This window comes from Melanerpes formicivorus, unplaced genomic scaffold (genome assembly GCF_026170545.1).
Source record: "Melanerpes formicivorus ecotype bairdi unplaced genomic scaffold, bMelFor1.0.p_v2 SCAF_69, whole genome shotgun sequence".
NCBI lineage: Eukaryota > Metazoa > Chordata > Aves > Piciformes > Picidae > Melanerpes > Melanerpes formicivorus.
In genome coordinates, this window is record NW_027142421.1 from 302,445 (window position 1) to 320,493 (window position 18,049).

The following is an 18,049-nucleotide window of genomic DNA, read 5'->3' on the forward strand; positions in this document are numbered from 1 at the left end:
ATCTCCTGCTCATCCAGCTGCGATCTCAACACGGATCCCGGGCTCCACCTTGGCTATATCCTAGCCTCGGCCAGACGAGAGGCGATTTTTTACCAGCCCCTAGGTGCCCAGAGCCGAGCTGGGACGGCGGACACAACCCATAGCCCTACCGTCACCCCCTTGGCGGAACGGAACTGCCCCGCTGATCCCGAAAGGACATCGCTGGCTCCGTGCTGCAGCCTCCGCGGGAGCGGCTGGAAAGCTCCGCCTCCGCTGGTCGTGAACAGCCTGATAAAGGCAGGTGCTGGCAAGCACCAGAACCCCAGCTGGAAGCATCTGCCTATGCACAGAATCCCTTGCCACTCCTTGGCCACCCCGTGCCCAGCGGTACCTGAGCCAGACAGCGCCGGCCGTGGCGGGACAGGACCCTCTTAGTGCACAGCTATCCCGCCTTCCGCAGCTTTCGGTCGCGTTTCGCAAGGGGCAAGGACCTCGACCCCAAGGACCTCCGAAGAGGCGGGATTTCTCCGAGGAGGGGAAGCAGAATTTTTGTTGTGTGACTTGGAGATGAGGCAAGTATCCGGAGTGGTGTTCCTCTTGGGGCTGATGGCTCTCCCAGCGGCGCTGGGACAGAGAAGCTCTGGAAGCTCTAAGAATAGCAGCCAGCCTCAAAGCTTTGCCATCGTCTCTTTCAAATGGGATCACGTCAAGGATCCTTATGTCATTACACTCTGGATACTTGTGGCCAGCTTGGCCAAAATCGGTGAGTCTGGAGTTATATCTTGATACATGTCCCTTCCCCCTTTCCCCTCTCCCACCCAACATGAATGAAGAAAGTTTATTGTAAATCCGCTGACTTGCTTTGGGGAACTCACTGTACTCTGTCCTGATTTCATAATACTGCCCTACATGGTACTTAGTAGTGTGATTTTCACCTGCCTCAGAGGGTTATCCAGTTCATTCTCAATGCACAGGACTGTGCCTTCTGCATCTGTTCCGTGCAAAGCCTTGCAATTCCTTGAAACCTTGCATTACTGTTGTTGCAAGGAAAACCTTTTCAAAGTGAAACCAATTGCTTATACAAAACCTATTTCAGTTACAAAACCTATGATAAGTTATCCTCCCGATTAGCATTGGAAGCTGTATTAGCTGGTGGCATCAAAAATGAACATTAAACTACACATATGAAGTTAGTCTTGTCCGCTTGGTAGTGCATTGCTGAACTAGTGAAAGTGCACGATTAGTAAAGGTAATATATATTCCCAGACCACCTGATGCAGCTGAAAAAAAATACAAGCTTTAGAGCACACAGAATTTTCATTAAGAAACCAGAATTTGTGGAAGCAAGGACTTAGAACGTTCATATAAATTCACTTGACCTGCATTGAAATTAGACTAACTCTTGCATTCTGAACTTTGGAACTTTTCCAAAAGCAATCATATTAGTAACACTGCAGTGACTAGAAGAGTCAATGTTTAATTGGAATCTATTTTATTTGCTTGATGCTATTATTTTCAGTCCTTTAACCTTCAGATCTAAAAGCAGACCTCCAGTTTGTTGGACATTGCAAATGTAAGTTTCGAGTTGCAATAAAAAAGATACCATTCTCAATGCGGTATATGATCATCGGAAAAAAACCTACAAATGCTTTGCTGTACTTGCACTGTTAATAATAATTTGGGGTACCAGAATCACATTCCGTACATTTTGCATGTCACAGAGAATGGAAGACATAAACATGCTTACTTAGGTATGTGTTGTCTAACACATAAAATAAACACAGTTAAGACATGGATGGAAAAAGGCTGTTTTCAAACCCTAATAAAACGTTTTACAAATAAGGAGTATGTTATATAGAGATGATCCTGTAAAGTGTTTTTTATTTTACCTGCATCCTGGGTTTCATTTGATTGACCATAGATAATACAGCTTAATTGCTGCATTACCTAGATTATATAAACATAGTTTTATTTTAATTACCTTTTATTGGTGAGTTATATGAAGTACAAGTGCTGGGGAAACCAGATACAGAATAAAAAACCTGTGACAACACTGAGTCCCTATAAAATTAGGCTAATTAAACTAATACACAGGTTGCTCTTTTGAACCTTCCTTTTGAGATACTCTTCTTAATAAGCATTTGCACCCTGTGTTATTAAGGCTTGGCTACTTTGTACATGTGTCAGAGTTGTACAGTTATTATTATGGCTGCACAACCATATTGGTGCTATGTCGGAAACCCAATGAAGATAACAGGACAGTTAGATTGTCCTGTGCTATATTGCAATGGCCTGGATTAAGATTAGTTTGGATTAAAGTGAGCCATTTTACCATGCAGTCCTCAGTATATACTCTTGAGAAAACACTAATTGTACTTGAAGTTCAGGAGCCTAATGTTGCTGGTTCTGTTTTTAAAGTCTTTACACTTATTTCACAGCTGCACAGAGCATGCTACTTACCAGCAGATAGTATCTATCATCAACTCCATCATTTTTCTTTCTCAAAGCTCTCAAACTTTGTTCTTTTTTACCTCTTCACATTTGTGATTTCAGTCCTCTACCACTCCAGACATTATCCCTGAAGAAACAATGGACAGCTGCTGTATTCCACCGAGAGCTCATCCTTTCCCCACCAGTCCCAAATAACATACAGAAAAGCAAAATTGTACACTCACCATTCAATTGTGTATTAATGAAGAAAGAGTGAAGTTGTTCATAAAAGTCAGTGAGAAAGGGAACTGTAAAAAAAAAAACTTTGTCAGTCTTCTATCTGCCTTGGTGTGTCAAGGGCTCTGGAAAGTGGACCAGAAATCTCTCAGAAGATTTTGAATGCTGTGCTCAATCTAAGAAGTTTTATACATTTAAAAAGCAGACAGAAAAGAACTGAGGGAGAAAATATAGAACACCTGCCCTTGTGTCTCTTGTTTTACTGCCTGAAAGAGGGCAAAGGTAGTGGTGTCAAAATGCTAAGTTTGCTGTGGGCTTTTCAGCAGAGGAGGAGCTGTTCTTACACATAAAAGCTCACCTCTTTGTGGCTACAGCAGCTGAAGAGCTATTTTACTGTTGGATGATGGGCTGTTTGGTCAGCAAAGGGTATTCTCCCCCTCTACTCCACTCGGGTGAGACCCCACCTGGAGTAATGTGTCCAGTTCTGGAGCCCCTATTACAGGAAGGTTATGGATGTGTTGGAACATGTCCAGAGAAGGGCAGAGAAGGATGATCAAAGGGCTGGAGCACCTCTCCTGTGAGGACAGGCTGAGAGATTTGGGGTTGTTCAGTCTGGAGAAGAACAGGTTCTGAGGAGACCTTATTGTGGCCTTCCAGTATCTGAAGAGGGCCTACAAGAGGGACTTTTTAGGGTGTCAGGTAATGATAGGACTAGGGGGAATGGAATAAAAATAGAAATGGGTAGATTCAGATGGGATGTTAGGAAGAAGCCCTTCACCATGAGGGTGGTGAGATACTGGAAAAAGGTGCCCATGGAGGTGGTAGAAGCCCCATCTCTGGAGGGTTTTAAGGCCAGTCTGGATGGGGTTGTGAGCAACTGATCTAGTGTGAAGGGACGTTGGAACTAGATGATCCTTGATGTCGCTTCCAACCCTAACAATTCTATGATTCTGTGAATTGCAGTTGGTAGCTGAGATTGAAAATTGTGTGAAAATACTTCACCTTCTCTTGCATTAAAGTACCCTTAGAGCTTTGGGGTCGTTTGTTTTATTTTGTTTGTTTAATGGGAGATTCTTGTGGACTTTCTGGGACTTGATATTCATGTTGTGTATTTTTTGAATATAAATTGGTGCTGAAAAGATATTCTACAACAAAAACTATTGTATGTGAAACCTCATAAGCATCCCAAGTATGTGAAAACGTGTCTACTGCTTTTGGCTTTAAAAAAAAAAACAAACATGTATTGTCCTGTAAAGAATACTTATATCTCCTGCACAAGTGTAAGTATTGCTGTGCATGAAACTGTGGAAGAAAATTCTTTGTAGAATTGGCATTCGTGCACTATAGGAAATAAATCAATCCGTCGGTATCTACTGAGCAGTACACTGATGCACCTCAGTGTACTGTTTTACATGTTATAATTGATTTGATTTGACCCTCTGCATTTGAAATGTTCCCACTCATCATTCTAGGTTACGCAGTGTTCCACTTTGGCTAATGATCTGTATTGCCCCTTCTGATAGGCTCTCTTATCACTACAAATGAGTATCCTTATGGGATAAGACCAATAAACTACTGACATTTGTAAAGGCAAGTCAGAAAAACATCTTATCTACCTGAAGAAGGTACGTGAGTTACAGCTGAGAACTCTCCTAGTGGACTTCAGCTGTCCACTTCCTGGTACCTCAGTTCTCCAGATGAAGCAAGCAATACCAAGGGGAAAAAAAAATCCAAACAAATAAATACATATACATACATATAGTTATAGACTAGGGCATTTCCTACTGCAGCTATCTTTTTAAATATGTCACATTTTTAATGAACATACTGGTTTGAGAACCACATGCACACTTGCTTTCCAAGTTCATTTTGTCATGTGCGCTCCTTATTTATATGCTTTAATAGAGCACATCTTGCACATAAATTTTTAATGAATAGACATGTAGAAGAAATAAGCAGTAGCAGAAAAGCATGCCACAGAAAGAGACAGAAGTGAGGGGAAGATCAGTAAAAAGTAATTGGAAGCAAGTAGAAGGAAAAGAATAATCAGTTAGGGAGCTAAAAATAGGCAAGAGAACAGTTTAAATTCTGAATATTGCATCCATTTTTTTTGAGGACATTTCCGAGGTCACTTTCTTGGGGGGGGGAGGGAGGAATTATGCTTTTTTACTTGAAGGATATGCACAGCATGTTTCTATAGTTGTTCAAAGTCCTAGAGACAGAAAAGATGTAATTTATATTTTTATTTGAGATTATTTAGGGGATCTTGTAAAATTCATAGTTGTAGTTGAAATCCTTTTTTAGGAAGATAATTGCTTGTCCCAAATAATAGAAAAGGCCAACAGCGCAGTCTGTCTGTTTAGCCCCCTGAACTTGCCTAGTGTGGAGCAGATAAGCAACTGTAAGGTACAGGAGGAGAGTGGCTATAAACAGAAATGAGAAAGGGTGCATAGTTTGTGCTGAATCTAAGAGTGTCACCAAATTATTTCACTTGTTTTTAATGTTTGTGTAGTTGTGCATGAAATCTAACGAAATTACAAAGTGGGAGTGAAATTAAAATCCAGGGCATCTGGTAAGTCCATCTTCAGGAATGCAACAGCTCTTTGGAGGAGGGGGAAGTGATTCAATAAAAATGAACTAACACTTAGATGAAGTTTGGCATAATGGATATCTCAAAAAGATACTGTGTCAGATGTACTTGTTGAGTCTGTTAGCTCTCGAGACTTAAGAAAAATGAGAGCTGTAAACCACCACAGTATCTCTAAATTTACAGAGATATGGGTTCCTACAAAGCCTCTAATTTCTGCATGTCTGGCCCCCTTCATATTGTCTCACCCTACTCCGAGCAAGGAGTACTTCAGAGTGTTTCGTTAACATAAACAATTGCTGTAGAGAATTTTAAGCATGTTAGGGATGGGCTATGGAAGGAGCTGTGAAATGCTGGCCTAAACGCATCCAATTTAGATTCCTGGGGTGATATTTTCTTTGAAGAAATCAATATCCCTCCCTCCAAAACAAACTGTCAAAACAAAAGCCCATTTGACTCAGAAGTCTCTGCTCACGTCATTTTTGAACTAGTGCAAAGTGTCAATTCCTTAGAGAGAGAAATAGAAGGTATTACTTTAATAAAGGCAAAAAATGTGAGACTAGCTGTCCTGTTGGCAATTCTTCAGCAAACAGCATCTTTAGGAAGAAATGTTGAAGCACACTTAGCAGAAATTTACTGGAAGTATTAACTGAAAGCAGAGTTGGAGGCTCAGATGATGAGTATACTACCAGACCCAGCAAAGCTTAAATACCAGCCTTGTCATGGCTATAATCTTTGTGAAAAGTGGTTTTCATTAGCAAGTCATAATATGAAAAAGGACTTTGCATTGTGGCTAAGAAGTCTGAACTTGGCTCTGTTCTCTTATATTATGAAGATAACAAGGGAAAAATAAAATCTTTTATGGTGAAAGCTGGCATACCTATAAGGGAGGCATATGTATTTCATTCCTGGATATAGCCTTTTATTGTCTAACGTAAAAACCAATTACATAGGAGTGCTATAACTTTGTGATGGCAGCTATGTTGTATAACTGGGGTGCCTTCATTTTAGAAAGATGGATTTGCTCTTGCAAAGTGCTATTTAGAATACTTGTGAGCTAGAAATACTGTAAAATCTCTGCCATCTAGGGCAACATTTTAGGCACCAGAAAAGAACATTTCCAACATAGAATAACAGCTTAGCATTTCCAGTTCTGGAAACAACTTCATAAGACATGTCTTTATGAAATTTACGATCTGTAAATGGATGCCTATCTTCAGATTATTTCCATTTTACTCTTATACCTTACTCATCTTTTTCCTGTCCTTCCTGTCACACTCATCACTTCTCTCCCTTCCCCCTCTAAGTCTTGCAAGTCTTGAGTTTTAATTATTTAGAGTAGGGAAGGAGATATCGGGACAGTATAATTCGACAAGATTCAGATTACATCCCCTGACGAATAGCAAATGTACAATGGCAACTTGTGTGAATTACATAAGAAAACAATGGCATTTTGAGAATGGCCCTGCATTGAATACAGCTCAGGCATGCATACCTAAGAAAGGATCTCTGCCATCAGTTACTTTCAGGCACCTGTGCGCAAAGTGCCGGGTGTTCTCGCTAAAACAATAGAATCCTTTTAAGACTATAATGTTGGGATTGTTGAAACCATTGATTTATGATTTGCAGAGCTTAAGCGATTTACTGCTAAGAGTGAGCTGCAAACCCCCAAAGTGACTGTAAATCTCTCATGTGGTAATGCAGCACAAGTACTGAGTGTAAGGAGCAAACCCTTCCAGATGTACACAGGGTTCTTCAAGTGGAAGGCTTTGTGTGATCCGCTTTGCTTTTGTGGAGCTCTGTGTGTTAGAGATGTTTAGCAAAGAAGCTCCTACTGAAATCCTGAATTATGCTTTGACCTGGCAATAAGAAAGTCGCTTTTCCAGTTGTTTTGGCTTGTATTACAGCGGTCTATCAAAAGTGGGTGAGTTTCACCACCAGATTGCTTAAAAAACGTGTTTTGAATTCAAATACAGATTTCTCTCCCCTGCCCCACCCCCCCGCTCTGTTTTCTCCATTACTCTGAATTAATGGAGTAATGGATTGCTGAGTTCTTCTGCATGGCTTATTCTATTCCAAGATGCAATGTTGAGTCCAAAGTTATGGAAGATTATTTCTTATCTGAATATTGTTGGTTTTCTTTCAGGAATTTTTCTGATTTTTCTCATCTCTCTGCTGTAGTGCAGTTAAACTAACGTCCCAAAGGGCTAAGGGGCCTAATTATTCTTCAACTCCCTAACAAGTCACAGCCATTTAAAGTTGCGGACCATTAAAGCAGCCTTTGTAAACTACAAAGCTTGGCTGGTTAGCTATGTTGTAATATTTTGATTCCTTATGTAAAACTGCTTACAACGTGGTCACCCTTGTGAAAGAAGCAACTTGATACCCACTTGGCTGAAATGTAAAGCACTGTGAAGTCATAAATACTGAAAACACTAAGATGGAATGCAAGACCTCAAGTGGAAACACTTTTAATTAAGTCACAAATATTTAATGTTTATTCACAGAAGAAAACTGGGAGATATTGTGAAAGGCCAGCACAAAAGCAGGGGGTTTATGTTGATGTGTCAGGAGAGTTTTCTCCTTCCAGTAACTGAAAGTAGAGGTCATTCTGGACTCAATAATATGTACCTAGGTCAGTTCTTCTGCTTTTATCTATTGAAAAAAATACATGCCTCAGCCTTCTGTCAGCTCTGAATGTTAAAATAGAAGCAGTCAGATACCAAAAAAGAGAATCTCCAAATAGATCAGTAGACTGATTTTCAAAACCATTTGGTTATGATTTTCTCTCCTTCAATTACAGTTTTTTAGAAGTGGAAAAAAAGAGGAGGCTTTATGTATTCATTCACTTCCAAAAAGTTGGGCTTTGAGGAAAAGAGTAAATATTCAGAAACCTATAAAGGTCTTGATCCAGTAAGATCTCATAATGAAAATCTCCCAGGTGCACACACATTACAAACTGATAGAAAGACTTGTCTAAACACAAACCTGATTATATATCAACTATTTTGTCATACTTGAAACATTCTAACTCCTTTATTAAAATGAATATTGTTATATTGATTCGGTGTTATAATAGTGTTCCAGGGATCAGATGACATAGGTTGATATGAGATGGTTTTATGTTAATGTAAATATTTCAGTACTAACAGATGTTCTGGAAGAATAGTTGTTATGTGATCATACATAAAACTAAACATAGTTGCAGTATAGATTTACTGCTATCCTCCTAATTTAATGGAATAGCACTACTTAGTCCTGGGGGGTGACTTTGGGACAGTAGTGATCTGAGGAAAAGTAGTCTCTCAAATTGGGTCAGTCAGTGAGAAGTAATTGTGTTAAAGGCTTGAGTCAGTGATACACTGCTCCTGCAATGGAACTGTCTTTAATCTAGGGAGAAAGGACACAAGAATACACATTTAGTGTCCTGTAACACAGGCATCAGTTCGATGTTTTGCTGGACACTAGGTCTTCTACAGCTTTCCCAGAACCATAGAACCACAGAATAGCTGAGGATGGAAGGGAGCTCTAAAGGTCACCTTGGTCCAACTTCCCTGCTCAACCAGAGCAACCTACAGCAGGTTGTTCAGGATCATGTCCAGGTAGCTTTTTAATATCTCCAAGGCTAAAGACTCCACAACTTTTCTGGGCAACCTTTGCCAATGCTTGCCACACTTGCAGTGAAAAAGCATTTCCTGATGTTCAGAGGGAACTTTCCATGTTTCTGTTTGTGACCATTGCCTCTGATACTGTCACTGGGCACCACTGAAAAAAGTCTGATTCTGCCCTCCTTGCAACCTCTCATCAGATATTTATGCACACTGATATGATTCCCTCTTGAGCCTTGTCCAGGTTAAACAGTTGCAGCGGTGCTCCATCCTCATGGCCTGAACTCTGTCCAGCACATCCATGTCTCTCTGGTATGCAGGAGCCCAAAACTGGACATAGTGCTTCTAGGGTGGACTAACCAGTGCTGAGTGGAGAAGGAATATGTCTCTAGGCCAGCTTGGCAATACTTTACCTAATGCAGCCCAATATACCAGTAGCCTTCTTTGCTGTGAGAGCACATTGCTGTTTCACGTTCTTCTTGGTGTCTGCTGAGAACCTCAAGACCTTTTCTGCAAAGTTGCTTTCCTGGTGGGCAGCCCTCAGCACATATCTGGTGCATGGGGTTCCTCCTTGCCAGGTGTAGTACTTTGCACTTCTCCTTGCTGAAGTTCCTGAGGCTGCTGTCAGCTCATTCCTCCAGCCTGTCCAGGTCCCTCTGGATGGCAGTAGAACTCTCTCACCAATTATCCACTCCTCCCAAATGTGAGTCAACAACAAACTTGCTAAGGGTAGACTCTGCCCCATCATCTAGCTTATTAATGAAGATGTTGAACAGGACTGGATCCAGTACTGACCTCTGGGGTACATGACTAGTTACTGGCCTCCAATTAGACTTTACACCACCAATCAACATCCTCAGGTCCCTGCCATTTAGCCAGTTTTCAGTCCATCTCCCTGTTTGCTCATCCATCTCCTATGGTAACAGCTGGAGGAGCTATGAGGCTCTTATGGGGAACACTGTGAAAGGCTTTACTGAAGGCTCAGTAGACTAGCCACTGCTCTCCCCTCATCTACTAGGCCTACCCTTTAACCATGCAGGTTAACCAGATGATGTTTTTTTCATGAAGTCATGCTAATTGCCTCTGAGGAATTTCTAGTCCTTCCTGTGGAAATGGTTTCCAGAATCAGTTGCTCTATCAATTAGACCTGTAGATTCTGGTCTTTGGATTAGCAGTGTTCATATATGGATGGACACTTATATCCACTTCCTACTTGGTCAAAGAATGCAATGCTTCTGCATGCTGTTTTTGATGGAATCTGTACACTTTGATTAACTGGAGCAAAACTGTGTGCTAATATATGGAGAAGAGGAGAATACATGGTGGACATATGATGACTACAGTGGTCCTGCAATCATGAATTAAAGAAAGGAATGACAAATTACCAACATAATGTTTGGTTCTCTGGATACTTTCTAATCAGAGTGAGTTCAGTTTTCTGACCTAAATAACTTTCACTCATATGTCACTCATTCTTCTGCCTTCTCTTATATGATATATTATGAATGCCATCTCTTATTTTTGATAAAATATTCTTCAGAATGAACTTATTTTCTAATGAATATCATTACTTGGTGGGGATATGAAGTGAAATCTATTAACCAGTAGTATTAAGTTCAAGCAGTATCTTGAGCTTCAGCAGGAACATGTAAACCTGGAGGTGGCAGGTGTAGTATTTCCTGTTTCCTGCAGAACAGGATGATAGGTCTACTTCCTACATATCTCTTATCTACCCACAAATATGTCCAGAAAGCACACTTCTGTTGTCCTCCTCTGTATTAGGTACATACTTCTTCTGATCTTCCATTTACCCAAATTGCAGCAGTTACTTTGGAATCCTATCTCAACTTCACTATTTCTAATGGGATTTTTCTTGAGATGACAACCTTTATTCTCCTAATAAAATAAATCCAACCCAACCAACCAAAAGAAACTCCTCAGACAATACTATGTAGCTATATATTCCATCATTTCAGTTCCTTTCTCTTCTATAGGAAAGACTAGGCTATTTCTGAGTCCATGATACTGGACCTGAGCAAAGCCTTCAACACTGTTCCCCACCACATCCTGGTCTCCAAGCTGGTGCAGTATGGGTTTGATGGATGGACCATTCAGTGGATACAGAACAGGCTTGATGGCCACACCCAAAGGGTGGTTGTCAATGGGTCCATGTCCAAGTGGAGGCTAGTAACAGGTGGAGCCCCTCAGGGATCAGCACTGGGACCAGTCTTGTTCATCATCTTTGTTGGGGACATGGACAGTGGCATTGAGTGCACCCTCAGCAAGTTTGCTGATGACACCAAGCTGTGTGGTGCAGCAGACATACTGGAGGGAAGGAATCCATCCAGAGGGACCTTGACAGGCTGGAGGGGCAGGCCCAAGCCAACCTCATGAGGTTCAACAAGACCAAGTGCAGAGTCCTGCATCTGGGTCAGGGCGATCCCAAGCACCGATATAGGCTGGGCAGTGACTGGCTTGAGAGCAGCCCTGAAGAAAAGGACTTGGGGGTGCTGGTGGATGAGAAGCTCAACATGAGCCACCAGTGTGCACTTGCAGCCTGGAAAGCCGATCACATCCTGGGCTGCATTAAGAGAAGCATAGCCAGCAGGTCGAGGGAGGTGAATCTCCCCCTCTACTCCACTCTGGTGGGACTCCACCTGGAGTACTGCATCCAGTTCTGCATACCCTATTACAGGAAGGATATGGGCATGCTGGAACGTGTCCAGAGAAGGGCCACAAGGATGACTAGAGGGCTGGAGCACCTCTCCTATGAGGACAGGCTGAGAGAATTGGGGTTCAGTCTGGAGAAGAGAAGGCTCTGAGACCTTATTGTGGCCTTCCAGTACCTGAAGAGGGCCTACAAGAAAGCTGGTGAGGGACATTTTAGGGTGTTAGGTAATGATAGGACTAGGGGGAATGGAACAAATATAGAAATGGATAGGTTCAGATGGGATATTAGGAAGAAGTTCTTCACCATGAGGATGGTGAGACACTGGAAAAAGGTGCCTATGGAGGTGGTGGAAGCCCCATCCCTGGAGGTTTTTAAGGTCAGGCTGGATGTGGCTCTGAGCAACCTGATCTAGTGTGAGGTGTCCCTGTCCATGGCAGGGAGCTAGAACTAGATGATCCTTGAGGCCCCTTCCAACCCTATGAATTCTATGATTATGGGGATTTCCTATCACTTCCTTATATGAAGCTCATTTTTCTCCTACCTTCATTTCACTTTGCAAAGGACCACACAACATCCGATTCTGGATAGCAGACCACTGAACTGGCATTTTGTCAAGGTACATTACTGGAGTATAGCTATTTTGAGCTCAGGTAGCCATTTAGATTGGTTGCCATGTATGATCATTAGTGGAGGATTGGATATTCTTTTCCATAGTAGAAATATTGCATAACTACCATGCTTATTCTTGTATTTCTTTCATGCTGTGATTATTCTTGTGTTTCTTTCATGCTCAGTACCACAGATGGTATGTGGACAAGCAATCACAGGTATTTTTATAGACAAACAACTAATATCAGTTGCATGTACAATCTTTCCAGTGTAACAGGCTAAAACAGTCTACATTAGAAAAGAAAACAAACCACAAAACAAAACAAACAAAACCCCCAGTTTTGTGATGACCAGTGCACTGATCAATAAGGAAAACAAGACAGGACAGAAAGTACCATGAAAGAAATGGCAGAAGCTGCATGAGAATGCTATTATGTGTGTTGTGTAAAAGCTATGTAATTAGATTGTGGTGGAAAAAGAAAGAGTAGAAAGCATGCGCATGCTTACACTTGGTGTCAGATAAATTTACTAGTATCTCATTTTCTGTTCTGTTTTCACAAAGAAGATAAATATATGGCTATTGTTAGAGGTTTTCTGTCAACATGGTTTTCATTAATTGGAAAGATTTTGTCATAAACTACTGCCTGACAGACTGCCTGACAGATTCTATCACTATGTCCATTAGTCACAATTTCTTACCCTGCATTAGCAACGTAAGGTCTTTTAGACTTTGCTCTCTAGAGCTTCAAGTGTATAGCCTTTTCCTTCACCAATCTGTCCTCAGGGGAACCCATCCACTGGCTCTACACCTTTCTGTGTAGTACAGTGTATGTTAGAGGATGTTAGCTTTTAGAGTGTAAACAGAACATGCATACTAAGGCTTAGTTTTTTCCCCACTAAAAAGGCATTTCTTAAACAAGAGAACAATCAGCAGCTCTTTGTTCTCTTTAGTGTTATACTAAGTATTCCTTCGTACCAGGGACCCACCTTTTTGTCTGCTCACAATAATCCTATAGATCTTCATTCATTGGGGCTTTTTAAACAGGGTTATATATCTGACATGACTACACCTGACAAGTTTGAAAAAAAAACCCCAATGTGGGCAGCTCCCCACAGCTGCAGAATTTGAAGTGGTTTTGTATTTTGGTATTTAACTTCCCCCCCCCCCCCCCCCTTTTTTTTTTTTTCTTTTTACTTCTGTGTTCCACATCTCTTATGCAGCAGCCTTACAATTCAAGACAGGAACAACAAGGAAGGTAGCAGCTCACTCAGACTGTCAGCTCACTCAGGCTGTCTATGTGGTTGCACTGCATCCAAAGCAGAATCTTGTTCCCTGAAATTCATATCCTGCAGTGGAAAAGTTATAATGCTTATGTAGCTGAAGTGTCTGGAAAGAGAAAGCTGCTTTTGTTACTTTCTTCTTGAAAATATTAAGAAAAATATATGCTCCCTTCCAAAATTTTTATTAGAAATGAAGAATATAGCAAGTTCAGATTCAACATGGTTTGTTCTGCAGCAGGTGACAGATACAGCATTGAAGTCATAGAGTCATGAAATCATAGGGGTTGGAAGGGACCTCTGGAGATCATCTAGTCCAAAGCAGGACCACAGAGAGCAGATGTCATTGTTTCAGTGAAGAAGAAATGCTTTGTGATTCACCCTTCCCCTCACCCTTGCTCAGGTTAATTCAATCAATTTTCAGACATTCTTAGATCTGAGGGTCAGGTTATTACACTTCATAGGAATCTAAAAAAAGGGCTGTCACACTTATCATGGAGGTGGAAGGAGTGGCAATTCATTAGTACATAATACAGTAATCTTATCTTCAGCCTTATTTACTTACCATTTCAGTAAACAGAAGTACATCTTGGTATTGTTTCTTGAATACTTGTACTAAAGAAAATTGTAATTAAGTGAAAAGCTGAAACTTTCTACCTTGAGACAAAGCTATTACTTTTGAGCACTCAATAAAGCAAATTAATTCTTCAGTCTCTCCTAGGGAACATAATACAGCAGACCTTGGTAAAAAGCTTTGTTTTCAGGGCATGTTTACTTGAATAGTGCTGTTTGGTGTTTGGAAGTATGAGGATGTAAAAACAGCAGGAGGAAGTATGAAGTTTCCTTCTTTTCATTGTGATCTAGAAGTAAAGATTTAAACCAGCCCAAGATAAACCCTGCCACTGTCGGTGGAAACTCAGTTTATGTGTGGGTACTGAAGCTCTTGTGTCAGGAAAGATCTGCCTTAAAGTAAGGATGAATGCCTATAGTTAGATTTTCCTCTTAGGATGTGTTAGAATCCTAGCACAGGATGTGATGGAGGAACCTAATGTGTTGAAAGTCAATAGAATGTCTATATTACCTTCATATGACAAAGGTTTCACTATTATAAATAAGTGAAGTAGTACTGCAGCTAACAATACTGTTCATGCTGTAGTGCCTAAAACAGTATCTGTACCTGGATTTGAAAGAATCCTGGTGAAGAGCCTCATACTTTGGGAACTACTTATCAATTAACAATATGATGGAAGTACAAATAAATCATGATGCAGTTTCAGTTGCTGGCAGACTAAACACTCATAGCTGAAATAAAAATAGTAAAATATATCCTGTATATCATATGGTAGAACAGAAGAGAATAGAATTAACCAGGTTGGGAAAGACCTTTGAGATCATCAAGTCCACCCTATCACCCAACACCATCTAATCAACTAAACCGTGGCACCAAGTGCCCCATTCAGTCTCTTGTTAAACACCTCCAGTGACAGTGATTCCACCATGCTAGTGAACATGGCAGAAAGTGGAGAATCTATAGATTTAAGGAAAATTTAGCTGAAACTAGGCTTCTATCTTGACATTTGTTAATCTTTTTTTCTTCCACATCAGCACTAGCATTATATTGAGGTACAGGATTTAAGAGATTAATGGAAAAAACATTGGAAGAAAATCACAAAGCTTGACTGTTCACAACATTTTCTGCTGGCATAACCTATCTGCCTTTTCTTTTTCCTTAATATATTATTTTTAGTATAAATACTGTTGCAGCTAGGTCTTTCTTTTAGGTTTTCCATTCTAGCATTTTTATTCTCAGAACCTATTCTGGTAGTTATATGTATATGAAGATGCTACACTGAATCTTTTCAGTTATAATCGTTCTCTCATGGTTTATCTGCATGTAAATATTTTAATTTCCTTTACTGGACATGATTCAGCAATGTGCACTCTCACCCCGGGAAGCTAACCATATCCTGGGTTGCATCAAAAGAATTGTGCACATCAGCTGTAGGGATATCAGTCTGGCCCTCTACTCTTCTCTGACAAGACCCTATCTGGAGTGCTGCACCCAGCACTGAAGTTTTCAGGACAAGAAACACATGAACCAGTTGGAGCCGATCCAGAGGAGGGCCACAAAAAATATTAAAGGGTGAAATATCTCTTCTATGCAGAACAGCTGAGAGAGTTGAGGATGTTCAGCCTGGAGAAGAGCAGGCTCAAGGGAGCTCTTATTGTGGCCTTTCAGTACTTAAATGGGGCTTATAAGAAAGATGGAGACAGACCTTTTAGCAGGGCCTGCTGCAACAGGTCAAGGGATGATGGTTTTAAACTAAAAGAGGGGAGATTCAGGCTAGATAGAAGGAAGAAACTTTTTGATGATGAGGGTGGTGAAACACTGAAACAGGTTGTCCGGAGAAGTGATAGATGCCCCATGCTTGGAAATGTTCCGGGTCAGGTGGAGTGGGGCTCTGAGCCATGTGAAGATGTCCGTGCCATTGCAGGGGAGATGGACCAGATGACCTTTAAAGGTCCCTTCCAACCTGAACTATTCTATTATTCTACTGAAGTGTAACTCATATATATGTGGTAATGAAAGACAAAAAGGAATACTACTGTACACATACTAGGTGTAACATTTGATTCATACTGAATATTTACTGCTCCCTAAAAACGATTTTTTGCACAGATATTTTAAATTATATATGCCAACTATTTGTCCCATGTAGGAATGATCTGACTATATAAAGGACATTTTCCTATATAAAAATCGATAAGACTTCATACTGTGTATTATGCATTGTGTACTTGTGACATTCTGGAGTATTGTTATTTATTTAGTAAGAGATCTGTGTCTCATTTCTATTTCTTGACACAAGCAGTCATCTTCAGTAATTAGAAGGTTTGTGTTGTGAGCTACTTTCAAATACATCCTCAGCCAGTTGATTTTTCCCACTTCCTTTTTCTTTTTTTTCACTCTAGAAAACCAGTTTGAACTAATCTCCTTGTCAACTTCCTTTTCAGTGCTAACCTTCCTCATTTATTCCATGCATGCAAATACATAACTGAAAAAAACAGCTGGCTAATCAGCACCTTCCTATCCCATTTCAAAACATCTGAGTTATTTTCCATGCACTACATATTGCAGTATAAAAACACTACTTAAAGTACTGTTCTTCCCACTGTTATAATCATGCACTTCACCTCTCAAATGAGATAGTGAAGGTATGAGGGTTAAAGTATCAGTCCGTCAGAAAAGCTGTAAGGACAAAAATCAAAAGCCATGCAAAAGCACATTAATGATAGCAGTATCTCAGAGCCATTTGCAAGAAAACAATTAGAGCAATATAAATTAACCTTTAGTGCACTCTTCTTAAATCAGTGGGAAGATAAAACACATGCGTGAATTTCTGAGCAAAATTACTTCCTTTATGGCCAGGAATAAGCACATCCAGTAAGGAAGCATGTAATATCTTCTGCTCTGTTGCCTAAGCCAGAAACTCCCAAGGTTGGGCTGGTGAAAACGATGCTTTCTTAACCTTCTGTGGATCAAGCAGACTGAGTAGAGTGTAAGCATTATAACATGAGAACCCTTGCCAACTTTCCCACATATTCCCTTGCTCAGTTCTTCACCATGAACTTTCTGATTAGCACTACTGATATTAAAAGAGCCGCTCTATCATTAAGTAGAACTCCATAAAGCAAATTATACATGGAGAAACAGGTGAGTGACCTGATTTCACTGACTTTCTTAAAGAAAATTTGTGTAAGAAGTTTTCCAATTCATGAAAAAGCTTTTGAATCCCAAATCTTACACCAAGGAGATTCCACAGCTCTGAAAAAATTGTAGGAAAAGTCTCTAGCCTTTATCTGTTGTCATTCTGTATACCTTATGGCAATAGGGAGTGACTCGCTTAAAAGTGCTTCCAATTTACTAGTTAAAAATAATCTCATCTAGAAAATCTCCAATTCTTTATACATGTAAACAGCATATCTGAGTTTTTGAAATGACATGAAAGAGTTGTAATCCACATGGAACTCTTCTCTTACCAAGATGCTAGAGTCTATCCTTCAACAACATAAGACTGTCACAACTTTGAAACCTTTAAGGGTGCATGGTAGTATTCACTTTCAGAGGAAACTAACTAGTTGTGCTTTCTTAACTCCTCTCAAATGGTTTGTTTTCACATTTTAAGCAAGAGGTACTTGACATTTGATTTATTATTTTTTTCTCTGTGGGCATCACTGCTGAATTTGAATATGCTAATAAGTATTTAATTTACTGCTGTAATCAGAAGTATTTCCAATATAATCCCATGCTGTTCCAGTTGTACTAATTGAAATCCTGTCAGGGAGGAATGAAGAGGGCAGGAAGCAAAACAGTCTACCAAGGCTTGAAAAAAAAAAAGTGTTTTCCTACCCTATGACTTGGAGCAGCCTTCGGAGCCATTCCTCTTTCCCCTTAGGTTTTAATTATGTCTTTCATGCCTTTCCTAACAAGCACAATCCTTACTATGCCCTGCAAGAAGTGGTACAGGGAAAGTCCTATAGTATAAGCAAATATTCAGAGTTCCAACCCACTGTCATTTAACTATACCTTCTTCATCTTCTTTTTACTCTTCGTATAGTGGACCTGAACAGAGGAGAACAGGTTCTATT

At 40.4% G+C, this 18,049-nt stretch overlaps 1 protein-coding gene across 3 annotated transcripts in view; it reads left to right on the plus strand.

Moving 5' to 3' along the window:
- The first annotated feature begins 329 nt into the window (after nucleotides 1-329).
- SLC9A3 (solute carrier family 9 member A3) overlaps nucleotides 330-18,049 on the plus strand; it is a 60,843-nt gene continuing 43,123 nt past the window's right edge. For all 3 annotated transcript variants that reach the window (XM_068162966.1, XM_068162969.1, XM_068162967.1), the window contains exon 1: nucleotides 330-742. In XM_068162966.1, coding sequence (XP_068019067.1) covers nucleotides 547-742 — 196 coding nt within the window. In that variant the 5' untranslated portion in view covers nucleotides 330-546. The remainder of the gene's footprint in view (nucleotides 743-18,049) is intronic.